General features: G+C 39.1%; 1 protein-coding gene across 1 annotated transcript in view; it reads left to right on the top strand.

Moving 5' to 3' along the window:
* The window catches only part of REEP3 (receptor accessory protein 3), a 43701-nt gene extending 17235 nt beyond the window's left edge, over nt 1–26466 (top strand). Inside the window, exons 2-8 of the mRNA XM_052799206.1 lie at nt 4165–4237; nt 8492–8568; nt 9078–9198; nt 10511–10624; nt 17877–18024; nt 20517–20668; nt 22467–26466. Of these exons, the coding sequence (XP_052655166.1) occupies nt 4165–4237; nt 8492–8568; nt 9078–9198; nt 10511–10624; nt 17877–18024; nt 20517–20668; nt 22467–22523 (742 nt within the window). The 3' untranslated portion in view covers nt 22524–26466. The remainder of the gene's footprint in view (nt 1–4164; nt 4238–8491; nt 8569–9077; nt 9199–10510; nt 10625–17876; nt 18025–20516; nt 20669–22466) is intronic.
* Nucleotides 26467–27606: the final 1140 nt, after the last annotated feature.

Raw genomic sequence — 27606 nt, 5'->3', positions numbered from 1 at the left:
TTTGGATTATTTTTTGAGAATTTGGGAGAGGTGCGTAGATGACCAGTAACTGCTGGCATATAATTATGCAGCTGTCTGACAGTTGGTAGTGGTTATGATGTTCAGGAACTGCTTTTGTATCTTTTCTTTGAACAGATAAATTTCTGCCCTTATAAAGTCTGTGTTATTAGGATTAACAAGGTTTTCCTTATCTCTCATACTTTATGGTTATAACTTCAGCCAGAAGAACAAGGAAAGGTGAGAGCCATTAGAGGTGATGGGTTACTGAACAGGGTATTCCCCAGGGACAAAAATGACAGGAATAGCTGTTGTCTGCAGAATTTCGTGAAAATGAAGGGTCTTTGGTCTCATATTCCTTCTGTTTCCAGATCTCCTGTTATTTGGGTGAAGTGAGGTTTTTAACTTGTTGTCAGGCTTCTCTCCTAGTGGGGAATAAAACCATTCAAGGTTTTTGACTGTTGCTTTTCTTGGCTTTAGATGAAAGGTCTTGGATAGGCTTCTACAGATTAGTATGCTGAACTGGAATTCAAGTAGTCTGGACTCTTTCAAAAGGCATTCAACATCTGAAACATGTAGGTAAGCTCTGCTGCAGGGGAGTAGCAGCTTGCCTATACATATTAAAAAGCTTCAGGATCCATCTTCTGTTAACTCCAGTTTAGCATGAATTGTGAAATTCTGAGCATCCAGATTTTAAAGTGCCACTATGGTACACTAGTTATGCTTTTTCACATCAATATTGTTTTAAGTGATCTGCAGTGCCCAGCCCCTCCCCACTACAGAGGAATCTGATTTCTTGGAGACCTGCTTGAAGTGCCCTTCAGGTCTTCTGCTGCTATTGGCCATTAACAATTCTGTTGTATGGGTAAAGGCCCAATGTATGCAAAGATTGCAAACATGCCCCAGAAGATTTGTTCAGTTCTAGTCTTGTGTTGTGGAAGTGAATGCATCCTAGAAAAGAGTTATACATGATTAACAAGCTTTGACTCCTACTTACAATCAGGTAGTAATTCTTTTTATTGTCCTAAATTAAATTAAAACCAATTATTTTTCTTACAGCCTTCTTTGTTCTTTAAAGGTAAGAAAATATATGGTTCAGTGTCTGAGACTTCTTCTTGGGTTTTATAATTTTTAAATTAAATGGTGAGGAAAATACATACATATTACACATTAAGGAGAGGATGATGATGTAGATGTGAGATTTACACATTTGACTGTGTCTGACTTCGGGCTTCTTAGTGCAAGAAAGATGTTAATTTATTTGACAAAGTTCAGTGGAGGCCACCAATATGGTCACAGCCTGTGACTTGTGAGGAGAGTCTGAATGAACTGGGCTTGTTTAGCCAGAAAAGTGGTGGCTTTGGGGGGACTTATTGGAAATCCTATGTAACTTTTTGGAGGTTGAGAGCCAGGCCCATTCTCTTGCTGTTCTACTCAGTCAAGAGAGACAATGGTCGTAAACTTCAGGTTCTGACTGGATATAACTAAAACTTTGCACTGGGAGGCTCATTAAGCATTAGAACAGGTTGCCCAGAGAGGATGTGAAATCTCTCTTTGGAAGTCTGCAAGATGTGACTGGCTGAAGCCTTAAGCAGCCTGGTCCAAATCTGATGTTGAGCTTGGTTTGAGAAGGAGATTGGACTAGATGACTTCACAAGGCCCTTTCAAACATGAAGGGTTCTGCAGTTATGCTTCCATAATTTTGTCCTGCCCCCTCACTTGTGGCATTTACAACTTAACATTAGTACCTCTGCCAGTATCCCCCTGCCTCTTACTCTAAATTGGCTTCCTACCAAGCAGATGACTTCTGCCTACATATCAGAGTGGTGCTTGGAAGATGGTGTATATCAAACTGACTGAATTAAAACTTAGATTGATGCCTTGTATACTAGGAAAGTTCTGTGGTAGTCTGCAAATAACATCTTATAGAAGATGAAGACTCTTGGACTAGTTGCTTAAAAAAAAGTAAACTGGGCTACAAGTTCTTAGGATTCTTTCCTGGGTCTAACAGTAAAGCAAGGCTTGGTAGTGTCATGCAGTCTTGTGGAGTGGCTCTGTCGGTAGAACCACTTATTTAAAGCTACCCAACACAACTATAAAACCTTAAATTTTAGTTGATTATTTACTTTGGTAAACTTCAACCATTTGAGTTGAAATCTTACATGCCAGATCTGTGTCCCAGGTAGGTTCTTAAAAAAAAAAAAAAAAAAAAAGCATATGATGCATCTTCCTTTGCCTGTGAGAAGTTAAATTACTTAAGAGTTCTGAACTTTCGTAGAAGATATCTCTCTGGATATCCCTACAAGTGTATATTTCTCCCACATAACTGTCCTGAGCAAGTTTTAAGTGGTTGTTGTGGTTTGAGACCAGCTGGTAACAAAGCAGCACGAAGCCACTTGGTCACTGTCCTTCCCCTGTCCCCTGGCCGCGGTGGGATAATGATGAGAAAATAAAAAGAAGCACTCGTGGGTTGAGACAAGGACAGGGAGGGATCACTCACCAATTATGGTCATGGGCAAAAGACAGGCTCAACTTGGGGAAAAAACAAAATCAATTTAATTTACTACCAGTCAAATCAAAACAAGGATAATGGGAAGTAAAACCAAATCCTAAAACACCTTCCCCCCACACCTCCCTTCTTCCTGGGCACAGCTTCACTCCCAAATTCTCTACCTAACCACCCCAGCAGTGCAGGGGGATGGGGAATGGGGATTGGGGTCAGTTCATCACATGTTGTCTCTGCTGCTCCTTCTTCCTCAGGGGGAGGACTCCTCACTCTTCCCTGGCTCCAGTGTGGGGTGCCTCCCATGGGAGACAGTCCTTCACAAACTTCTCTAATGTGAGTCCTTCCCATGGGCTGCAGTCCTTCACTCACAGACTGCTCCAGCACAGGCTTTCCCATGGAGTCACGGCCATCTTTGGGGGCATCCCCCTGCTCCAGCATGGGCTCCTCCCGGGACTGCAGGTGGGCATCTGCTCCCCTACTCCCCTCCATGGGCTGCAGGGGGACAGCCTTCCATCTCACCACAGGCTGCAGGGGCATCCCCTCCTCTGGCATACCTCCTCCCCTTCCTTCTTCACTGACTATCTGCACAGGGGTTCCTCTCACATTCCAATCCCCACACTCACTGCAGGTTTCCCCTCTTAAATCTGTTCTCCCAGAGGTGCTAAAGGGGCTCGGCCTTGGCTGGTGGCGGGTCCAACTTGGAGCCAGGGAAGCTTCTAGCAGCTTCTCACAGGAGCCACCCCTGCAGCCCCTCCCCCGCTACCAAAACCCCACCACACAAACCCAAAACAGTGATGCTGCAGAGATGTAGCCAGGCTTGTCTGTAATTGCTGCTTTAGACCAGCTGGAACTAAGGGTAGGCAATTGCTTGACTTTACAAAGTGTTAACAAGCTGGTGAAATAAAAGTATGGAGCTCTTGCATTTGTCAAGAAGATGGTGACTACTGCTGCTCAATTTCTCATAAAGAACTGTTCCACTAGTCTGTGGCCAAGACTTACTAGAAAATGCTGTGTTGTAACAAAGTTGTGTTAGAGCAGATCTTTTTTTCTGATCCTGCCCTCAGCTTGGCACCCTCTCACCCTGTTCTGCACCTTACTTTTGATGAATTTTAGCAGGCTGGCTGTCTGAGCAACACTGGATTAATTCCCTTGCCTCCATTTCCATGTGTTGCTGCTGCAGAGTTCTAGCAAAAGGAGATGAAATTATGTAATTCATCTTGTTTTAAAATTGCTTTTGAAGAATCTTCTGGTAATCTGATAAGAGTAGATGATTCTGAATACCTACTGATAGTTGTTAGAGGCTCTTTAAGTGTGATAGCACTGTCACTATGGAGGAAACAGTCTTTTGGTACGGACAGACTGCAGGACTGGTTTACTTGTAGCTGAACCAGAAGAGCTACTAGTTTTACATTCTCTGTTAGAGGCAGTCTTACACAACTGTTCGTTGTCTTCAGGGCATACAGCCTTTTCTGTTCATGTTGCTCTATTTTTGTGTATTGTTAAACTTCCTCCAAGCAAACTATAATGCTGAGATTTTTTTTTTTAAAGCTAGAGAATGGGATTTGTTTATAAAGTTGGCTGCATTGCTCTAACAGTGTATTGTCACTGTTTTGTTATATACAGTATAAGAGATGCTGAAAGGTCTTTTTATTTTCCAATAGGCTGGTGTTTGGGATGCTGTATCCTGCATACTACTCATACAAAGCTGTGAAGACAAAAAATGTGAAGGAATATGTAAGTTGCATTCCTTTTAATTGCTTAATTAAATGCTTCTGCTGACATAGAACTGTGACATTTTCATTATGCAGTGCAATAAATCATATGAAAGCTTGATTCGACTATCTTGGTGTTAGATACAATACCTGTGTGAATCTAGTGGTAATCCTGTGATTCTGTTTGGAGGGCTGAAATTAAGGTTTCTGAGACTTTTCATAGACTTTGTTGAAATGTGTCCAACACGCTATGCTGTATACAGATGTTTTTAGGAGGATTTTTAAACATAAACCTTAAAGTGTTGGCTGCATTTCAGCAAATTGCCCAAAATAATGCACTTTGGGCAGGGGGTAGAAAAAAGGTTTCCTAATTCTGCCAACACCTGTAGCATAAGCAATGACAAATTGATTCTCAGTGACAACATGAACAGTAGCAGCAGTTTAATTGTTGTATGGAGCTCAACAGGGGATTTAAAATCTACCTGAGAAAAGGGTAGCTCTGGTTAATCTATCATTCCTCAAAGAGGAGGAAAAAATGTAACCAGGGAAGGAAAAGACTTGGTGAAGGTGATGTGGAGGAAAGAAGCAGAACAGACAGAAGAGTAAGACAGAAAAAACCACAATTACTGTAGTTCCTGCAGTTTAGAATTAATCTGTGAAATTACTTACTTTTCAGTGTGAGCCACGACGATTACAACAAAAATGTTACCCAGTTGCAGTCACAAGGAGCTTTGGTCACTGAGTTACTTCCCGGCTTTAAGAGGCAGCCTAACTTGATTTCGGCAGCTAACCTATATTCTCTCCTGAACCTTGTTCTTAACTTGGCTGCCCGACTCAGGATGAAGTCAGTGCCATCAGTTACTTTAACTTGGCAGCCACAGCTGCTGTCTGGATGTGTGATGTCTCCACGTTGTACTTGGTTGTAGTAGTAGAATGCAGTAGCTGTCGTTCCTCCTCTTGTATATCTTGCATTTAATCTGATTGCTCCATCAAGGCTCTGAAGCGGACATCATATACTACTTCTGGTTTCTGTATACAAGCTGATTAGAGCTTATTTGTCCTGCTAGAACTAAGCTTCTGGGAGAAAAAAATTATCAAAAATAAGAGAAGAATTTCCTCTGTCTCATGCTTACTTTACTATCTCAGGAAAGTATATAATGCAAAGAATTTATAATCTGCTTTTCTTCCCTGCTCTCTCAAAAGGGATCCAGAGGCTAAGTAGAGGGTAGCAGTTTCAAACTCTTAATACAAGAAATCACTTTAATTTAAGAAGTTACCATTGCCTCTTGCAATAAGTTTTCTAGGAAAAGAAAAGTAATGTTTGTAGAATGCTGAGATTTTGACTCTTACCTCAGTTGTCCAGTTAGCTATGACTGAGCTGTCTTTCTTGGGCATCCTTTTTTAGAGATGCCTGCCATTTACACAAGACCTTTAGTGGGCCTGGAACCATATTTTTCCACCTGTGTATTTTCATTTAGTGTTAAAACACTGCTTTTCACAGGTACCTGTGGTCTCTGAGCAGTCCCTGAACTTGCAGTTGCATACAAAATGTTCATGGGGTTGAAATGAATGAGACCCATCACAGTGACTTTTTTATGGGCAAGGAATGACATTGATTCATCAGTGAATTGCCACTCCATTGCTGGTTGGATTGAGTGTCCAGATAGATCTTAGGGATGATCCATGGTTTTCATTTTCCCAGCTGGGTCATTTTCTTTCATGGAGAGGGTGTAGGTTTAACTGCAGCCTTCCAAATGGCACAGCTCTGCTGCCAGTCATATTATGGCCCAAGCACAGTTTCCTTTCCAGGGTTATGTGTGGCTCAGGAACCATCTGTTTTTGTTTGCTGGATTGCAAGAGCTTTGTAACAGTGAAATTTTTTACTTAGCCACTGCTTCTACCAGTAAAAAAACCAACCAAACAAAAAGTATAGACATCCTGACTTGCTGTGTAGGTCATGATGCATCGAGTTGTTCAAAGATTATTTTGGTGGGGGGAAGTGTTGCTGCTGGTTTTGGTAATTTAAAAGACTTACGGACTTTAGTTCTAGAAATTAGGATCTGTGCCTTTGAGGAGATTTATTTGTTCTTGTAATTACTCTGGTTTAATGGAGTTGACTAAGATCTTTGAGGAGTTTTTTTACTGTGTTACACCAAAGTGCTTGTAATAAGCATCTGAATGATCAGTCTTCTCAAATCCTGGCTTCAGAATCCTGACTTGAAAAGATGTGCTTCAGCCAAAGCCAACAAAGATGAGCTTAACACTAGGATGGTAGAAAAAAAGCTCAACAAAACAAATCTGTAATCACCCTTTTAACATTAAAAGCAAAACTCAATCAAAGCTTCTGTAACTTCATCTTTAAGAGTTAAGTAGATGATATTCTTCTGGGCAGTGTCAAATATGACCTTCTGTTTTTCCTGGGGTGTGCCTTTTTTTTGTTTCTGGTATGAAAACCACTGTAAGTCACTCAGATTCATTAGTCAAGGATACTTTTGGTACCTAATGCATTAGTTGTGTTAGAATATGGTTTGACTTGTGTATTTGAGAATCTTTGCCCAGACCTCAGCAGGACTCCTGGCAGATTTCATGTGCCCTTCTGCAGAGCATTTCTTACTGTTCCTAGCAGCCCAAGAGAAACTCTACTTCTGCTGCTGTTCTTAATTGGATAAATAGATGTTGATTAAAGAATGAATAGCCTGGATGACATACATTGGAAAAAAATTGTCTTGCATGGCATCTTAAAAATTGCATTGCATCATGCTTAGGTTGATGGGGCAAGGGTGGATGTTGATTTTATTTTTATTCAGGTGTTGACTCTGGTTCATGGAAGGGTCACCAGTCTATATGTCACATGGCCTGTCAGAGATGACTAGCTGTTGTGTTTGTCTTAGTTTATTCAAGCCTGAAATAATCTAAAACCTCTGAGAGATTGAAGAATGTCATCACATGACTGAGTTTCTCTTCAAATTGAAATGCAGAAAGGCATTTAAGGGTCTCCAGTTGTGACAAAGGGAGTGGTTTTAAAGCATAATGCACAGCTGTGAAATAGGCAGCAGTGTAGCATTAGTTTTTGAGTACTTATTTAAGTCCACTTCAAAAAAAGATTGCTTTAAAAGTGAAGATTAAGTCTGAGCTACATCCTCCATAGGAATGCATATATATTGCTCCTTTTGAAAGAGGGTATCATGAATTTAGGACTCTCACTAGTGTCTAACAAGTGTGGTGTTAATGCTTTGTGGGTATACCGGAAGAGTTAGTAGTCTGTATATCGCAAACGAAATGAGGTTACTGCATCTTGTTTCGGGTCATGCTTTTCTTCTCTTTTCTGTCTTTTTTTAAACTGTTTTGGTTTTTTCTAGCATAGATAGCGTTGGAATTTAAAGAACGTGGGCATTCTGTTAGTATGAATAACCAGTGGTGATTTGCACTGACCTATTTTGGAAATATATTGCATTTGGCCACTGATATCTTAGAGAAGACAAATGCATGGAACTAGTTCTATAATAGTTATTCTAAAAGACGTAATCAGTTTAGACAACCAAATTTGAACAAATGTTTAAGAAAAATGAGCAATTTAGTTAATTATTAGAAAACAGAACTAAACCCTGTATTTTAAGAGCATTGTCTGATTTCAAAACAATGATGTATAGTGTAAATCTTAAACAAAACAAAAAGTAGATAGACGTAAACCCCTGAAGCATTAAGATGCTTACATGTGAGCTCTTTTATTCACAAGAATTTTGTGGTTCTTGGCATATAAATAGAATTAAATTAGAACTTAACTGCAAAGTATAGCTGAATAACATATATTGTGAAATGAAAGCAAGGGCTACCTGACTTACTAATGCTGACTTTTGTGTGTGTGTGTGGTATGAACATATGGATGAGTGTGGAAGAGAATGAAATATTCTTTAGTGCTAGAGTGGGAATTGCACTTCATACTTACTATAATCTACTGACTCTTTGCAGGGTTTTTTTTCTTATCACTAAAGCTTTCTAGAGGCAGAATCAAATCTGTGAAGCCAGCCTAGGTGAGGTTGTGACCCTGGTGACCCAGCCATTTCACTTACCTTGTTGCAGCTGCCACCAGTTCTACTTACGAACAGAAAAACCCTTAGAACCTTCATATAATTTCACTTGAAACCTGGTTGAGGCAGACTTGAGGTACTGTCGAGTGTATTGCTTTGACAGCTCTGAACTGACTGTACGGTGTACAGTGTATTCTGTGTAAAGGTGAAATCAAAATTCTTGCTGAAGATGGTGTTTTAATTTTCAGGTTCGCTGGATGATGTATTGGATTGTGTTTGCTCTTTATACAGTTACTGAAACAATAACTGACCTAACAGTCTCTTGGTAAGACCCTGCTTTTTATGATCTCTGAAGGAAACTATATTTTTTTCTGGTGTTCTTTGATTTGTAAAGATGTAATTTTTATAAAGAAGTTGTGCTTGCTGATAGCCCTTTTCTTTCAGGAAAAGATCTCAGTGTATGTGAAGAATAACATCTGGTTTCAAGCTTGCTGTACACTGTCACTGGGAGTAGGGACTGTAAAATTTGCACTTTTGTGGTAGAAACTGAATAGGGGAATGGAACTCTTAAAGTGATGAACTATAATTTCTCTGTGCAGGAATGTATAATGCAAAGCAAGTATATTAACTGTTTCAATTTGTTAAATGACAGTACAGTCAAAAAATTAAGGTCTAACTTGTTCAATTTTTGTCTAATACAACTTCTTGTATGTGAAGAATCCTGTATGCTAATATGTAATTGTGTTTTTTGAAGAGAGATCTTAATGATGATTAGTTACTGTGCATTTTCTTCCTGCAGTTGTTGATTTCATGCAACCTTTAATTTGTCTGTAGGTTTCCACTGTACTATGAACTGAAGATAGCTTTTGTTATTTGGCTCCTTTCCCCATATACTAGAGGGGCAAGTTTAATCTACAGAAAATTTCTCCACCCGCTTCTTTCTTCTAAAGAAAGGGTAAGAAATAATTTCTTATGTTTTTAATACCTAATAGGGAAATACCATATGCTGAAATACTAACTGTTGCTAGATACATGATAAAAGCAGTTACTGGTTTACCAGTCAGCATGAACTTGGACTAGCAGAGGCAAGTGCATATAACTGTCCATATATATGGTTCCGTTTAACTTACATGAGCAGACAATGTACTACTTTCTATTGAGATGAGATAGCTTGGCATTCTCTGGTCTACTTTAGTGCACTCTGTGGAGTCCAGTTGACTGGAAGAGGTGCAGTTTGACTTTCTACCGGAAGAACATGTGCAGTACTCTGTGCAGAAACATGAATGCAGTTTCAGCAACAGCTCTTCACGTTACCATTTTTTCTAGCTTAACTTAGTAATAAAACTTCTCAGGACGAATGACATCAATGACTTTTCTGGTATGCAAACTGACAGGATAAGAGGAGAGACTTTCTGCTGAGGTTTAAGGAAAGACCAGCCTGCAACAGAAAACACCCAAACAGAAAATAGCTAAAGGATATTTAGCTTTAGCTAAAGTATGACAAGACCACAGAACTGCTTAGCTCTTTTTCAGTATCCTGTTTGGATGTGTGGAAAGAGTGATTAGCAAAGGTGTGAAGACTACCACTGAAAAAACCTCACAGTACAGAAAATAGCATTCATAAAGGTCAGTGCTGGGCTTGGCCTTTATTAGGCAAAACAGGTAGCTGACATCATGTCCACTGACGTGAACAGTAAGGTCATCTTGACCTTCTGAAGGTTGAACTGTAGACCGTTTGCAACTTCTATAAGCTAAAGGGCTTTTTCCCTGTAGTCTGTTAGCTGTTGTGAACTACCTTGAAGCCTTTATCTCCAACTCCAGGCATTTACCACAGCTGGGGATAAATGTCATGACTGTATTGTCCTTGGTGCTTGACTATGTCAAAGCTCTGGCTTCAGAAGTTCTTTGTGAGCTGACTCTACCTTTCTAAGGAGCTCTCGGATTTCATCTTAAGCATGTTATTTCTTGAGCAACTTTTGTCTGACAAGTTAAGCTTACTCTCTGTAAGGAACTTGCTATGTAGCTGCAATGTTTGAGCTGGACAAAAGTGATCTATTTTATCTTCTTGTTTGACCAGACATAATCCTTTTTTAAATGAGAGAGTGTAAGTGAATGGAACATCAGTATACGACGGCAAGAGAAATTGTCCCATTAAATATTTTCTTAAAGATTTCTTCTGTCTTCCTTTATTGGTGGAAAAATAATACTGTGGGGTAATGTGACTTTTATGCACAGCCCTCTAAAATTTAAGTATGTTTTGCTTTTAGGAGATTGACGAGTACATTGTACAAGCCAAAGAAAGAGGCTATGAGACCATGGTGAATTTTGGAAGGCAAGGGTTGAATTTGGCAGCAACTGCTGCAGTGACAGCAGCTGTAAAGGTAACTTTTTGCTTGCATTAATTGCTTTTGTCCTTGATATAGAACAGTGTAATTGTACTGAGCATTTGCCTTTCCTAAACAAAAAGATTAATTCTGCAAATGTATTGAGAACCTCGAATGCAATTTAAGGATTGCAGCCCTCTAGTCCTCCTCATACTATGTTTGTTTAAGATGGCTTGTAGTTATTTCTTGGATGGGGGTCAGTTTACTGTAATTCAAAAGATACCATGCAGTTTTCTGTGCAGGCTTTTGGTAAAGATGACTGTTGTTTCTTTTCTGTCTCTGTTGTGCTTTCTTGTTGGTAAACAAACTATTTAAAGGACTTCTGGCTTTTCTGGTGTTTTTCTTCAATCAACTTGAGGTAACTCCACATATGAAGTAAGGCATGAAAGATTACTACCACAGATAAAAGTTATCTTGACACAATTAACTTGATTGCAACTTCTCAATTGAATTATTGAATTAATACACTAAGCATAAGCTTGCAGTTCGCTGTTTAGCATACTCTTGCTTTGTCATGAAATTTGCATTAAATCATGAAGTAACCTGTGATTTGTTCCTGAATTACGTTCCTACAAAACTCATGACCTTCAGTTGAATTTGAGAGGGTTCTAGGTCTAGGAAAACAAAATACAAGCTTATAAGTAAGATTCTAAGCAACTCGTGGCCCACCAAAAGGAGTATAACTTTAGGGAATGTGTATCCTGCCTAACAGTCATTTAAACCAAAACACAAGAAAAAGTATGGAAAGAAAGATATGTATGTCCTAGTTAAATGATTGTTTTTAAGACGATCAGGATTAATTTTTTCCTGGGAATAAATGAAACTGCTGTGTTCATAGTAACACGACTGAAAACATGAACACCGTTATTAGATAACAGAAAGCAATGTAGAGATCCCTGGCTGTCAAAGTTAAGTAGGTACAGCTAGCATTTAAACTTAAATTTCCATGCTTGTGTGTGAACTTCTTGCTTTATAAATCAAAGACATTTCGAAAAACTACACTTTCAAATGATATCTCAAAAAGGGTTGGAAAAATAGTCATGCATATCTTGTTTGTTCATTTTCTCTCTTTTTAAAGATATATGTGGGTGATAGTGTAGAAAATATCACTTTCTGTTTTAAAATATGGATGTAATGAGCCTAAAATACTGAGAATGTGATTCAGTTTCTTATTCAAATTCTTAGTATTGCCTTGAGGCATGAAATAATTTAAAATGAAATAGAGTACACCTCTAAAGGAATGAAAGTATTCAGAGTAAAAACAGGTTATTTAAAAAACCCAAACCAACCCAACAAACAAAACCTCAAAGTACTGGGAAAAAGTTTAAGAACTATGTTAAATGCTAAAATGCAAATTCTTTGCCAAACAGCAAATGATGATTTATTACAAGTGCACCTGTAATGATGCTTATGCTGTGTGTGTTCTCCTTAAGCCTGGCTGTCTGGCTAAGGTTGGATATTTCCTTGTTAATCCTTATGGTGTTACAGAAATATTGTAAAATAAATAACACAAATATCTCCTCCCACTTCGGAAATAATAACTTTTTCCTGAATGTCTGTGTTTTAGATTTCATTGCTATTCAGCTGTGACTGGCAAGATGCCTGCTCTCTTTGTTAAAACTTGTTAAACATTCTCATGAATATTTGTACAGAATTAGTTCAGGGCAGATGAGATGCTTGGGCCAAACAACCACCACAATACCAAAGACCTAAAATAGACGTGATTTTTAAACAGTATGAAAGAGGAGACTCTCTGAAAATCTTTATTTTGGCATGTTAAACCTCTCTTCAGTTTGTTATTCCAAAAAGCTGAGCGTGACTGCTCCATGCAAGCAAATGGAGACAATGCATGTGTTCTTGATTTTGTTCCCTGTTTTTCAAGAGTTGACTGCTGCCTTCAGCAGGTGAAAAGATTAGCCCTTCATCATGAGCTGGTGGGACATGCTATAGGATTTCAGGAATGGAATCCTATTAGTGGGATCAGTTTTGATGGGAAGGAGACACACTTTCATCACTTTTTTTTTTTTTTTTCAGGAGCAGGCATGCTTATTCTGACATATCACATCTCAAATTAGGAGTTGAGAATGTGGGAGGTTAAACACAAGAGGAGGTCCAAAGAAAGCTTCTGTTCACTAAAGTGTCCAAGCAGAAGCCACTATGATGTCTGCTTATGCTGACTTTAGGAGGGTGGTAAAATTGGTTGGAAATTCTTGGAATATTTTCAAGATCAAGGGTGGGAAAGAGCGGTTTTCTCCAAAGGCTGTCAAAGGAATAGGGGATTAGTATTAAAAGGCTAGTTGGCTGCGTAGGGAAGGCTGGAGCAGCCAGCCAGGTCAGTCTACTGAAATCTGGCATAGCTACAGTGGAGCGGGTTTAAATCTAAGTTGAAATGTAATTGGCAGGAGTCATGGCTTATAGCTTACATTTCTATACTGGTATTTTTAGCTGGTACTAGTTAGCCACTGTTCATATAAAATTTAGTGTTTCAAAACCTGCTAAATAGCATACATTAGCAAAATAAATTGTGTTACTTAAATTAACATGTCAGAAAATAAATCTTGGTAAAATCCTGATTTCAGGAAACTTAGAGATGTAAAAGTCAGCCTAGATCATATTTCAGTTTACTAAAAAAATTTTCTTTGGGGTATAAAAGAATTGGCAACAAGATGGCTTTAATGATAAGAAGGTTGTTGGAGCTCTTTCAGCTCAATAGTATATGGATTTGTGGAAATTATATCCACAACACTGAGTTCCACTGATATATCTTGTATTTTGATGCATCTTCTTTCCAGATCCTCTGAGATGCTGGTTACCTGTAAGTTCCAATTTTTGCCATCACATAAATTCTGACTTCTCAAGCTACTAGTGAAAACTTGTTTCTATATCACCATGTGCGGGACGGCTGCGGAGTAAGCTGTGAAGTGCACTGTCCTTCTTTATGAGGTCACAGAAATATTGTTCATTTGTAAGGTATTATATGGTGCTGATAATAATAATAATAATAGTAATAATAATATTTTGAGGGCTGTGTTTCTGCGTGTCTTTTAGTCATCCTGAATCTGCTGCCTCTTTGCTGGTTGAATATTATTCTAATGGCCTTGCTCAGATTCCCCTTCTTCCCACTCAGGGCGTGGCAGAGGAAGGAGGTATCTTGCAGCCAGCAGTGGCGTACAGCCAGTATCACTATAAGCTGCTCAGCTCAACAGCAATATTGCTTTCATCCCTCCTCCCTGCTGGGACTGCCTGGCATGCTGCAGGGGTCATTCATGGGACAGCAGTCCCTCTCCAGGTTCAGAGGGAACAGAAAGTCATTCCCTGTCAGCCCAGATCGGATCAGGGAGAGAACAGCTGGGAATGTGGATGCTGCACACTGCAGCTCTGCAGCCACAAAGCTCCGAGCAGCTCTGTGGATGCAGAGTGCATTGAGAACTTGTCTAATGAAGGCAAGCAGCTTTATTCAGTGATCCTGAGGGGGTGCAAGTCCAATTTAAACAACAACAACAAAAAATCCTTGAGGCAGACATACTGTGTGGTATCTGTTTACAGCAACTTCCCTGGGTTAAGTATATAGACTGTAAAAATATGTGCTCAATAACAGTTCATATATGAGGGTCAGCTGATGAGACAGCATACTAATAGCTTACTAGAGTCTGAGTTGTCTCAAAAGGAGTCCCTTAAGTAGGCTGTATTTATCAAAAACTGCATTTAGAAACGTATTACAACTTTAGTGTTTCAGATTGGTCACTGGTAATGAATGGGATCTCTGAAAAGTGTTTCATGTGTTTTAGGAACTACTATTGAATAAATAAGCAAACTCATTCTTTAAGACTTGCATTTTCTTTAAGACAACACAAACTTCACAGTTCATCTCTCATCAACATTTGCTGACATAGAAATTTGAGCACTGAAGTTGTTCTGTGCTTTTTTGCCTGCATTGTAATTGTAAATGTGTGTGTCTCAATCTTTTGTGGTGTAATTTAGTTGGCAGCCTCTGGGCTGGATGGAGTGTGCTGTATTTCTTCCTTACTGGTAGGATCTGTTGAAATAATGGGATGCCAGTGCAGGTATGGCAACTGCTCTGCCATCTTCTCGTGAGCAGCATCTTGGGGCTGTGTGTATGGCTGGGGAGAGGTGGTGACTGTTGCCATACTTATGGCATGAGTGTGCAAGTAGGAGATCCCCCATCAGCTCCACCTACAATTGGATTGCTCTGCCTTCTGTTTTGCAGGCAAACATCTTGCTTTCAAGCTGTGGCTAGTAACTGTCTGAACTTTCAAACAAGATACCAAAGCTGTTAATGCATTAATAGTCTAAATGTGAATGTTATTCTCATTTCCTGCAGTAGAGAGTATTTAATATTTTTCAGCCAGACTTTTACTCTGAGCTGATAGTAATTCAGATCCTCACAGAATGCTTTATTTTGGCAGAAAGCAATTACCTGCTTCTTTCAGGCATGGGGGGGTAGAAGAATCTTCCTAAATATTAAGCGCTGTATGCACACCCACACAAAACACCTTGAATTTTGTCCTCCAATTAGTATATGCAGTGGTGTGAAGTGAAAATCAATCTTGATTTTGGCAAGACTGGATCTTCCTAGGAGTGGGTTGAAGGCTGCATTCAGGCAGGAGACTGGGGGGACTGTAGTGAGTACCTGCATAGGGTTAATAGAATGTGTGACCATGACTGTGCAGTACAGCAGTGGTTGTGCAGCCCTTGTTCCTACTATGACTCGCAGGCATATGTGCTGCATCTCTTATTTGTATATGTATCCTTTCAAACTTCTTAGTATTTGCTGTGTGTAACTTGAGTAAAACTTTCCATCTTGGCAAGCAGTTTTGGAATGAAGGGCCTGTTCTATGAATCTGTTATGTCCTCCCTGAATGACGCAGTACTCCACAGGAGCTCTAGCCTCATCAAGCGTGCTGTTTGGTTAAGGACACAATGTTATTTTATGTCATATAGTTGACTTTTTTCCCCTTTTGAAAAACAAAATTCAGTATCCAAAAGCTGCAGTGAAAAATAAGGTTGAACATTCCCAGCTTGGATCTAGTTCTCTGTATCTACAGTGGAATAGGAAATACAGGCTTGTAATGTGAATTCTTCTTAGCATGTTAGTTTTTGTAATCTTAATTACATTATCTTGTACAATTTTCAAATGTCTTTCTGTAGTATATCACATGATGAATGAATTTGCTGTGCAACTGTTAAGCAAGCGTGTCTCTCTATACTTTTGCTTGTGGCCAAATCCAGCTGCTGTCACTATTTTGCAGTCGATTCTGTCCACACTTGGTGCGTTGAGTTGTACTGAATTTATATAGGTTCTGCTGAGATCCAATTAGGTCCATTTTATGCATTCATCAGTGTTCAGTGATTGAGACCTGAGTCCAGTTTCATCTCTTCAAGCAATGGACACAGACTGATCACCAGTCTTATGTGTTGTATCAGATACTGTAAGCTGTTACTTGTCAAAAGAAGCAGTCTGGTCTCTCCAGTTCTCTTCTTTTCTCTGGTGTCCTAGCAGCTGACTCTTAAGTTCTCAGGCATAGCTGGTTCCTGATTTGGTTTACTGTGCAAATACTTTTCAATCCAAGAAGTGGAGTAGTGGGAAGGCAGGATTCCTGCCTTAAGGCAGGACAGACCTACCTTAAATCAGCCGTTTTAGGGAATAAAATTAACTTCAGAATTTCTGCGGTAGTACTGTACAGACTGTACAGTGTCCGTAGTGCATTTTAACTCAAAAGCAAGCCATAATTGTGTTCTTGAGAACTGTCAGTCATCCTACTTCTACTTCTCCCATAAGAAACCCTTTCTTGTTGTTATTTAATGGCAATGTATGAATGGTGGTGTAAAAATTAAAATAGGTGGTTCTTGCCTGTGTAGCGCGCTTAGTTTTGCATGCTGTACTAATGACTAGTCATTAGAAAATGAATATTAGGTTTCAGCCACTCTCTTCCCCCCCCCCCCCCCGCCTTGGTAGCTGTGCAAGCTTAAGGAGTATCGCTCTACTGTCTCTTCACTTTACATGGCTATTTTTAACATGGAATAATTTAGTGTGCTGGTCTACCATCTGCAAACAATTGTTGCCATGAGAGTGGGAACAAATGGCTGTGGCCAGTGGTGCAAGAACTGTCTTGTGCTGTTGCAGAGAAAGGTGTGTGGAATTGTACCCAGATTTCTGCTACTGCTAGCTAACATAATGCTCAAATGAGGAATTGTACTTAAAAGCTTCATTTGTAAGAATGAAACAAAGCCTTGAACCTTTGCTTGAAGTGGGATTCATGCACAGCATTGTCAACCTTCCTCTGAAATGTTTTTTTGTTGGTGTTTTTTTTTGGCTCATATGACAGAGAGGGAAGAATTAAATGTTATTTTAACATGACATTTCAGTAATGTGCTTGTTCTTTTAGTTGCTTATACAGTAAATTAATCTTCAGTGTTTTAATAATGGTATCATCTGATGTAAGATGGAAGAGCTTCTTGATGACCCTTCTTTCCAAAGGGGAACTTTCTATATGTCCCACGTAGAAAAGATGTAAAGACAATCAGAGAAGGAATACTAATGTTCAAATGTGATCAGCTCTCCTTATATGTAGCATTAGACTTTGGGTTGGTATTATTGCAGTAAAGCTATGTTAGTAAGAGAACCTGCTAGCCTGTAATCCAGGCAAAGACCTCTTTGGTTTGTGGCTTCAAGTTTCTGTCAACTAGAGCTTTTGTAGTGCTGCCAGTTTCTCAGTTACTGGAGTTAATGTTAGAGAGTGTATTTTTAACACTTTTTTCCTTTCTTAGGTATATTCAAATTTGTGGAGGGTAAAATATAAAATAGCAGAAATCTTTATTTTAAACCACATGTTTTAAAATGGAAGTGTTAAACCCACTGTCACGCTACCTAGCACTGCTAGAGGAAACACTGTGTTTGAAGTGAATTGAGTATTTAGGATGGGTTTTTTTTTTTCTTTTAAACACTTCCCCTCACCCCAAAAGCCTTTTTTTTTGCTCAGATTAAAGGAGTGAAATGAGACATTTGTAATGAAACTGCTAGCTTATCTGTAATTTTTTCGTCTAGGAGCAATATACAGTTAAGCTTGGGTAAAAGCAGTACTTAAAGCAAATGTTAATCTACCGCATGCTTATGTTCAGTGAATTTTGTAGTGCAACGAGGAAGCATGGGCTTAAACATCTTAACCCAACTTCAACAGCAAAGTTAAACTTCTGCTTTGTTTTCAAAGATACTGTTGTTGTATTTCAGAGTCAAGGTGCGATAACTGAGAAACTGAGAAGTTTCAGTATGCATGATTTGACTACTATACAAGGAGATGAGCCAGTAGGACAGAGACCCTATCAGACATTACCAGAAGCAAAAAAGAAAACCAGAGCCTCAGCAAGTGAATCTTCAGGTAAGTATTGTATTTTTTTCTAGCTAAAAGAACAATTCACTGATGACAGAAGTGGGAAAGCAGAAATACATTTACCCTATTTAGAAATGGAAAAGGCCTCAAAGAATTCCAGTACACTTGAACAGAGTTGACTCGAGCAAGCTATATTATGACAGTTGAGAAATCCTCCCTGAATTATTTTATTCTCTGAGCCACTAACAGTGTAGTCATACTGTACTCACTCCTATCTTTGGCAAGGAATTCTTGTTGCTAATTGGCAAAGTAAAGCTTAATTGGAGGTAAAAAAAAAAAATTGTGATTAAGTGGTGTTTCTGTGACAAATATACAAAAAGTTAAACATGAAAATTTATGGAAGCTCAATGAATAGGAAGAGAAAATTAATGGAAGTGAATTCAGTAGGTCTGTAACAATAGCTGAAAATGTAAAATTGCTTGTAGTGATAGGAGTAATGCAGGCATTAAGTTGCTGTAATGGACTGATGCACATCAACACACAAAAGATGGTGTGTGGTGACCAATATATGTTTTTGCTGAGATATTATTGTTATTATTAGTAGTATTTATTATTGTCACTTTGCTTTTAAGCCTATGATTCTTGAAGGAAGGTTTCAGTGGAATGCTGTCAATTGCACCTTTTTAAATGGTGAGGCTACAATGTAAAGTAGTTATTTGCCACAAAAGAAATAGCTCTGGTCTATTTCTGTTCTTTTCACCTAAGCCTGTCATTTCTTCTCATCCGTCCATTTTTGGGGAGGGGTGGTGCTTGTGGAGTACAAGGAATTCCAGGAATTGGGTGTTTCTGAGGAATAAATGGCCACCTGAATGGCCCTAAGCTGAATTGCTAATTGAGCCCAGAAGGTATCCTGTGCAGGTCAGTGTGAAGACAGGGGGTACTGGCCACTGAGAAAGCCCATGGATTCATCAAGAGTTGCATTAGGGATGATGTCACTGCAGTTCCTGTGCAGGGGCTGTTCCTCAGTAGGAGTGCATTAGTTATCTATCTGAAATAGCTTGAAAATGCTCAAAATTCCATTTTTAAAAAAAATTACTCAGGTACAGTTTGTACGGTGTAAATAACAACTGATTGTGAGATTCCATCTCACATGTCAAAATGCTTTCTTAGAGGTAGTTTAACTTAATTGTTTCTACTTCTGGACCCAAATCTAGTGTACACCTCTTCTGTTTTCTTTGAACTTTCTTTGGCATTAGATTTAAAAAAAGAACAAACCACGGGTAGAGTTAGGAACGCTACATAGCAATACTTCGTTGCACTTAGCGGGATGTTATTTTTTGTGATCTGAGCTTGGGGGTTCCTGCGCAAATTAGTTGAAAAGACCTAGTTGTAGAAGGATATTGATCATAGGATGACTGAGCTGCCAGTATGCTTGCTGTGAAAAAGGCAAATGTGATTTTGATGCATCAGAAGAGGTGTTACAAATAGAGATGAGGAAGTGCTGGTGTCACTGCAGACATCCCTAGTCAGAAACTGTATGACTAACAGATGTGTTTCAAATCTTCCATATTGAAAAAGATGAATTGAAACTGTATTGGAGGCAGAGACATGTTGCCTCTAGAATGGGAGAAGAGGCAAGTCTGCCTTAAGTAGCTGTGGAGTAGGTGAGCACGATTCTAATTTTGGGAAAAAAATGACCAAAGGAAAAGGATCTAATTGAGCCCAAATAAAATACTGGCTTAAGATGAAATGTACATCAATCATGAATAAAATTGTGTTTGGAGTCTAAAAGGTGTCCCCGAGTGTTACAGCTTGTAGGTTCTGGAATGGCCTGATAAAAGGAGAGCTTGGTGGGGGGAAAGAACCAGACTACATTTGGGGACTTTGAGATGTCTATGGTGGGGATTTAGGGCTTTTGGCCCCTGAGGATCTTTTCAGGACGTGTTTTTAAGCAGTTTTCGCCCTCTAGTGACAATCTTTGGTAATAATCTTGGTCCTGTTTTTGCAGGATGTAAACACCACTTAATAGTACTTTGACGTTGTATTGATCTGAAAGGAACTTTGGTATTAAATGTGCAGAGAGATATGCAAGTATGAAGAAAGATACTGTGAATCACAGAGTCATAAAATGGTTTGGGTTGGAAGGGACTTTTAAAGATCATCTTGTCTAACCCCCCCTCCCATGGGGATTGTGGTCAAAACCTTAAGTACTTTTCAAGATGACCACTGAGGTTTTTGCAGTTCAGTGTAAAGCAGAAGACGGTAGCATTGAACTGATGGTTTAATTTTTGATAATTGAGGAGTCACTGCATTGCATACCTATGGAACAAAGTGGCTTGTTACTTACAAATGGCAGAATTATAAGTAACAAGCTCCTGGCAGACTACACGTTTCGGTATTTTGAAACAGCTGGCAGACTGACTGTATCATTTAAAAGAGTAAAGGATGTGTGTTAAAGATGAAACTCATGGCTTTCTTAAAATTCTAAAAGTTACAGCTACTTCTTATTAAACATCTTCATAAAACTGTTTTTTTTAAAGGTTACAAAACTCCACTGGAAAAAAATCCTGGAGATGATAAAACAGATGAAGAGATGGAGGGGACACATTCAGAGGATGAAATGTTTGCTCAGAGAGGCCTTCGAAGAACACAGAGCATGAAATCTGTGAAAACTATTAAAGGCCGTAAAGAGGCAAGTATAATCTTAGTTAAATATTGAGTTTGTTTTAACAATGTACCTTGGCATTTTTTAATCATAGAATCATTTAGGTTGGAAAAGACCTTTAAGATCATCTAGTCCACCCGTCAACCATGCCCACTAAACCATGTCCTGAAGTGCCTTGTCTATCTGCTTTCTGAATACCTCCAGGGATGGTGACTCAACCACGTCCCTGGGCAGCCTGTTGCAATGCCTGACAACCCTTTCAGTAAAGAAATTTTTCCTAATATCCAATCTAAACCTCCCCTGCCACAACTTGAGGCCATTTCTTCTCGTCCTATCTCCAGCCACCTGACAGAAGAGACTAGCACCCACCTCACTACAACCTCCTTTCAGGTAGTTGTAGAGAGCGATAAGGTCTCTCCTCAGCCTCCTTTTCTCCAGACTGAACAGCCCCAGTTCCCTCAGCTGCTCCTCATAAGACTTGTGCTCCAGGCCGCTCACCAGCTTGGTTGCCCTTCTCTGGACACACTGCAGCACCTCAATGTCTTTCCTGTAGTGAGGGGCCCGATACTGAACACAGTACTCGAGGTGCGGCCTCACCAGTGCTGATTACAGGGGGATGATCACTTGCCTGCTCCTGCTGGCCACACTATTTCTGATGCAGGCCAGGGTGCCATTGGCCACCTTGGCCACCTGGGCGCACTGCTGGCTCATATTCAGCCGGCTGTCAACCAGCACCCCCATGTCTTTTTCTGCCAGGCAGCTTTCCAGCCACTCTTCCCCAAGCCTGTAGCGCTGCATGGGGTTGTTGTGACTGAAGTGCAGGACCCGGCCCTTGGCCTTGTTGAACCTCATATAACTGGCCTCGTCCCAATGATCCAGCCTGTGCAGATGCCTCTGTAGAGCCTTCCTACCCTTGAGCAGATCAACCCTGCCTCCCAACTTGGTGTTGTCTGCAAACTTGCTGAGGGTGCACTCGATCCCCTTTGTCCAGATCATTAATAAAGATATTAAACAGAACTGGCCCCAATACGGAGCCCTGGAGAACACCACTTGTGACTGGCTGCCAACTGGATTTAACTCCATTCACCACAATACTGCAGAATTTTTTTTTCTTAATCTTAGAGGGGTTATCAACGATAACTGGGTTGTAGAATGCTAAATGGCGAAGGAAGTATGTGACAATGTAATTGTTATCAATACTATATGTAACAATAATAGGCTTGGAGCTTCTGTACTTTGGGGTGTTTAAGGGAAATACATGAAAAAAATGAACGAAGGGAGGAAAAAGGGAGAGGAGATGAAATAGACTTTGTGCTTGTAATGCTAATTCTGGCACCACCACGCCCAAATTCCAGGAACTGCTCACCTGGAAAGGGGTATAGATAGCGGTATTGTCATTGGCATTTGTGTGTCTTGGTTGTGCGCACTTTAATCCATTAAACAGCAGATGTTTAAGAAGATTCAGAAGTTTTTAGTTCCCATAAACATATGGCCTGCTTTTATTTGTAACCCACAAAGAGAAGATGCTATGTAGGATTCAAAGTGCTTTATATTTGCATGTGTCACAAAATTTAAAGATACTTCAGGATAAATCTCTACGGAATCTCATAAAAGGTTTTGGGTAATTCTGCGAAAACAGTTGAGACTTACCCTTCTTGCCCAATTCTGTTTCAGTCACAGGTATATTCTCTTACCGAAACTGTGGAGTGTCCAAAGCACATTTAAAGATGCTTACTAGATTGGATTAGTGGAAAGGTAAATAATGTTTCTGCCTGCAGTGATCTCGATTCTTTGTTAAATTGCAATTTTTTTTTTCCCCCCTCAGATACGGTATGGATCACTGAAATACAGAGTAAAGAAGAGACCCGCTGTATACTTCTAAGTGTATTGCACAATGCCTGCAAGAAAACTGCTGTATCATAATAACTTGAATTCTAGTGCATCAAGTGTTTAAGATCTGTGTATAATTCGTATAACGAGTATATATGAATAGATATGGTAGGACTTGGTTTTATGAACCTAAATGGTCAGATAAAGTATTACTCTGCTTTTCTGTAACTGCATATTGTTTAGACTTAAATCTGGACAAGTTATAGTATGAATTTCAACACTCCTTAAGTGGGAGTTAAATGAGTAACAGGAAACAGCCTTTTTCCAGAGGTACTGAACAGACTGAAATAAATGCAACTCCAATTGAATTAGCAGAAGTTGTAAGTATTCGGAACTTGTGAAAATTGAACCCATAGTGTCCCCAAGTTTACATGGAAAGATAGGTATACTTGAAATTTTCTGAACTACAAGTCCTGAAAAGGCCTTTGTGTAATTTAAAAATGTACAGTTTAAAGGACAGTGGATGGGGAAGGAAAAGGAAAGACAAGGTAGATACGGTACATCCTTAAGATCATCTTCTTGCATCATATTGCCAAGCTTAACAAACTTATGTAATACTAATAGGTGCAAACTGGGGGTACATTCAGCACTTTATGCAAAACTGTGTAGTTTTGCACACTCTTACTGATTTACAGCTGCACATGTCATTTTAGTGACTTCTTAGGTAGGTTATAATTATCTTTTGAATGCCAGCAATTCTTGTATTTCATGATTTTTTAACTTGATTGCTTAAGTACACTTAGGATGCTGTAGATAATTGCTACTAACACTTAACAATATTATCAGGTGCCTTTCTATGTATTACAAGGCTCTGTGGTTTTTTATCGGAGGGGTTTTTTTTTGGTTGTTGTTTTGTTTGTGTCTTTTTTCCTCCTTCACCTAGAGAGATGTAACATGATTTAAGTTAGTTTTTGGTTAAAATTGTGGTAAGTAGAACTTGTAGCAATTCCAGTGATAGACCTCGGGGATCCGATCAGCCCATCATGCTGACATGAAGGCATGTATGACAGATTATTCAAGCCCTGGTTTGGTTTTGCTCTGCATTGCTTTAAAAATGAAAAAAAAAAAAAAAAAAAAAAAAAAAAAAGAACATGTATGTATATTTCATATCGTATGTGTATTCTAAAATTGGCTGTGTAGTACTTTTTTATTGCTAAACTCATTACTAAAATATTTACATACAAATAGCTTTTTGTAAAACTCTAGCTGATTTAGTCAGCCATTTTATAATCTAGAGTCCTGTGGCATAACTGTTTGCACAGAGATTAATTTTGGAATGTCATTCAAGGCAGGGACTTGTCAAAATGACTTCTTGAGGTCCCCTTTGGTTCTATTTTCTGCAATTCTGAGAATTAGGCTGATTTTAGTTTTCTATGTGACTATATCTCTACTGTGGATTCAGGGAGAAAACCCACTTTTTGTAGATGGTATTTTATTTACTTGGCATGGGGAGAGATGCTGTTACTTTTCTTGAAGAGAAAATGGTGTGTGATCCCTCTTATCCTTGGATGTTGGACTCCAGTCCTTAGACCTTCCCCCAGGTATGACAGTCATGTGCAAGTCTACTGCAGCGCTTTTAAAAATATTCTTAAGGCTTGGGCCTACTGCAGTTCTTTTTCATTATATTACAGCTATAGCAGGTTCACTGCTGGTAGGCACTTAATGGCCTGTTAATGTATACTGGTATTTGAAGTAGTCTTCTGTAGACTTTGGGCCAGGGTTTGAATTGTATGGATAAAAATGCAGCTGGTCTGTATTGCCATCACGTTACTCATTTGCTGTTGTAGGCATTTGGAAGCCAAGTGCAAAGTCTTGGTCAAATATAACAATACTGATGGTGCAGTGTTTTTAACATCTCTGAGAAAGTTAAGTTCTTTAGTAAGAAGTTGTATCAGTCCGTATGTGATTAAAAGGCCAAAGCTTGTATTACTTTACCTGAAGACACAGTTTTGTACTAGAAGATAGGAAGGCTGCTCTCACCTGAATGAGTATAGTGCAAAAGCTCCATCCTCTAACCAAAACTGCAACTTGTGATCTAGTTTTTATAAGGAGCTGTTGTCTCAGGGTGGGGGAGGCAGTGATCAGAAAGGCAGCCTCCCTGGGGCATGGTTCATCACTTGTGCCCCAGAAATGTTTGTGCTTCTCATCTGTTTCCCTGAACGCAGGGAAAGGCTGTCTGTGTGTTAAGGTATGTAAGATGTTAGAGGAAGCTGAGGCTTTTGTATTTGCATTGTGCCCCTCTGAAAATTAGACTAACGTGGGCCTTGGGTAGAATCTCTCTTACTCTCCAACTGAGCATCCTCCTTGAACACTTGCTGCCACATCTTGCTTTAACTTATCATATTTGTTTTATCAGCAAGCATGGCAATAAAATTGTCATCTTTTTATAAATCAGAATCCTGCATGAAGGAGCAGGGTAAGCCCTTTCAGAATTACAGGTCTTGTTACAGGTTCATGTAGATCCTGTTTCAGGGGTTGTGTTCTTTTCACATTTCCAGGGCTAGAGATCATTTGAGTAGTTTAGGCTCTACCATGCTCCTGGTCAGTAAGTTGCTCTATGTGTTGCTATGTACTTGAGGTTGTAACTTCTGGCAGACTTAACTTGCTAATTAAGTAGTGACAGGCTAAATAAACTCTCCTTTTTCTGAACTATGCATGGAACTAGGAAAGCTGGCAGTATTACTCGTATTCATTACTGTTTGCATATAAATCTACTTGTGTTCTTTCAGATACTGTCTTCAGGGATAAAACTTGCAGTGTTTTCCTAGCTGGTTTTTTCAGTCTAATATCCTACTGTAAAATTCTTTTCTTGACAGCTCAATTTTACTCTCTGAATTCATCCTGAAACTGGTTCACTGTATTATCTCAATTTTTTTTTTCCTTGCTGTTCATTGTCAGCTGATGTTTGGCAGGGCACAATGGCATGATTAGCTTTCATCCCAATGATACGTATTTCTTTCTGCTTCTTGAATTTAGTTTAGTTTGGTTTTGAAATATTACACGATCTTTTAAACTTTGTGTACAGGGAATTTTCAAACTTTTTTGCCTTAGCAACTGCAAAAGTGATCCATCTAGTTCCTGCCAGTAAACTTCTTGGAAAAACGTTAAACAAAAATCAAAATTTAACTTAACATTCTTTGGTTTTGGCATGTAAAATGTGGTTCATGTCAAATTATATAATCTTATGAACAAAGCATTTCCTGGGAATTGACTGACTGCTAATATAGTTAAAGAAAAACTTACGTAGAGGTTAAAGGTGCTTTAAAAGAGAATATGTATTTCTTGTTGAATCATATAAAGGTTTCAAGCCTTTCCAAAATATATCTGAACTGACTCAGATTTCTTAGCAAAAGCCTACTGTACCTGTTAAAATACACAGTTTGAGATGAGGGTTAAATTGATGGCCTCAGTTGCAAATAAGCTTAGGCCAGACTGATTACAAGGTAATTGCCAATATTAGCTACTTAATGTTAACTGCTTTGCTGTGTGAAAGTAACTGAATATTATCCAAGATACTTTTTGCAAACTATAATGACTTGTAAAATGACCAGAAGATAATTTGGTTAAACAGAACGGTGGAGTAAATGCTAGATGCATTTAACACGCTGTTCATGGCAAAAGATGCGTTTTATCTTTGGTGTTGCTTTTATTACTGGGAAGTTGGTATTTTTAAGTATTTTTCTACAAAAGTGTGTATGTTCAAAGGCAATACTTTAACATTTATCAAGAACTCGTATTTTTAAATGCTACAGACCAGAGACTGTCTACATTGAGACTGAAGTTAGTAGCTTTAAAAAAAGTGCAATGTAAGCTTTAATTTTTATATTGTAGTAATAACTTGCTGTCAACTTGTTTACATATTTGTAGGAGGAAAAGCTTCATTATGCATTGACTTATCTTGATACTATCTTTAATAAATGCTGCTTTGAGCAGGATGCAGTGGATTTTTTATTACCTGAATTATAATTAACAAACCAGTCGCTATTATTTATTACAGTGATTCCAGAACTGAAACAACTGATCTGAATTTTGAAGATACTTTTAAAACTCTTTGAAGTATGGCTAAACTGTCATTGAGGTTTCGCTGTGGAGCCTGGTGGGGATTTAGACTTGAATGAAACTTACCCTGCTAAAGGCAACTTGAAAATGCTGTAGTGTTACCTATTTTGATTAGATGTTCAGTTTGGAGTAAACTCAAAATAAGATGCTTAGTCTCCCAAAAAAGTATGGCTTCCTGGGGAACTGTTGGATTTTTTTTTTTTTTAATACAATCACTTCTAATGCTAGCCTTTTTTTTTTTTTTTTATTGATGCAGTTTCCTGGCTTCAGCTGGGATAGAGTTAATTGTCTTCCTAGTAGCTGGTACAGTGCTATGTTTTGAGTTCAGTATGAGAAGAATGTTGATAACACTGATGTCTTCAGTTTTTGCTAAGTAGTGTTTAGTCTAAAGTCAAGGATTGTTCAGCTTCTCATGCCCAGCCAGCAAGAAGGCTGGAGGGACACAAGAAGTTGGGAGGGGACACAGCCAGGGCAGCTGACCCAAAGTGGCCAACGGTGTATTCCATACCATGTGACGTCCCATCTAGTATAGAAACTGGGGGGAGTGGGGGCGGGGGGAGTTGCTGCTCAGGGATTAACTGGGTGTCAATTGGCAGGTGGTGAGCAATTGCACTGTGCATCATTTGTATATTCCAATACTTTTATTATTACTGTTGTAGTTTTATTAGCATTATCATTATTAGTTTCTTTTTTTGTGTTCTATTAAACCATTCTTATCTCAACCCATGAGTTTTACTTTTCCCGATTTTTCTCCCCCATCCCACTGGGTGGGGGGGGAGTGAGTGAGCAGCTGCATGGTGCTAAGTTGCTGGCTGGGGTTAAACCATGACATGCAGTTTTACTGTTGTTTGTGCCAACAACAGATTTTGGTTTGTATTTCCTAGTCAAACAGAGCTCTTCTGGTAACCCAAAGGAGATGTATAGGTAAACTTGAACCTTGCCTTTTTCAAACCTCACTTCAAGTAAGCTGTTAACACCCCTAGCAAAACCCAAGCAAAAAACCTCAGTAACCAGGT

Source organism: Harpia harpyja, chromosome 10 (genome assembly GCF_026419915.1).
Source record: "Harpia harpyja isolate bHarHar1 chromosome 10, bHarHar1 primary haplotype, whole genome shotgun sequence".
In the NCBI taxonomy this organism is placed as follows: domain Eukaryota; kingdom Metazoa; phylum Chordata; class Aves; order Accipitriformes; family Accipitridae; genus Harpia; species Harpia harpyja.
This window is presented reverse-complemented; position numbering and strand designations above follow the sequence as displayed.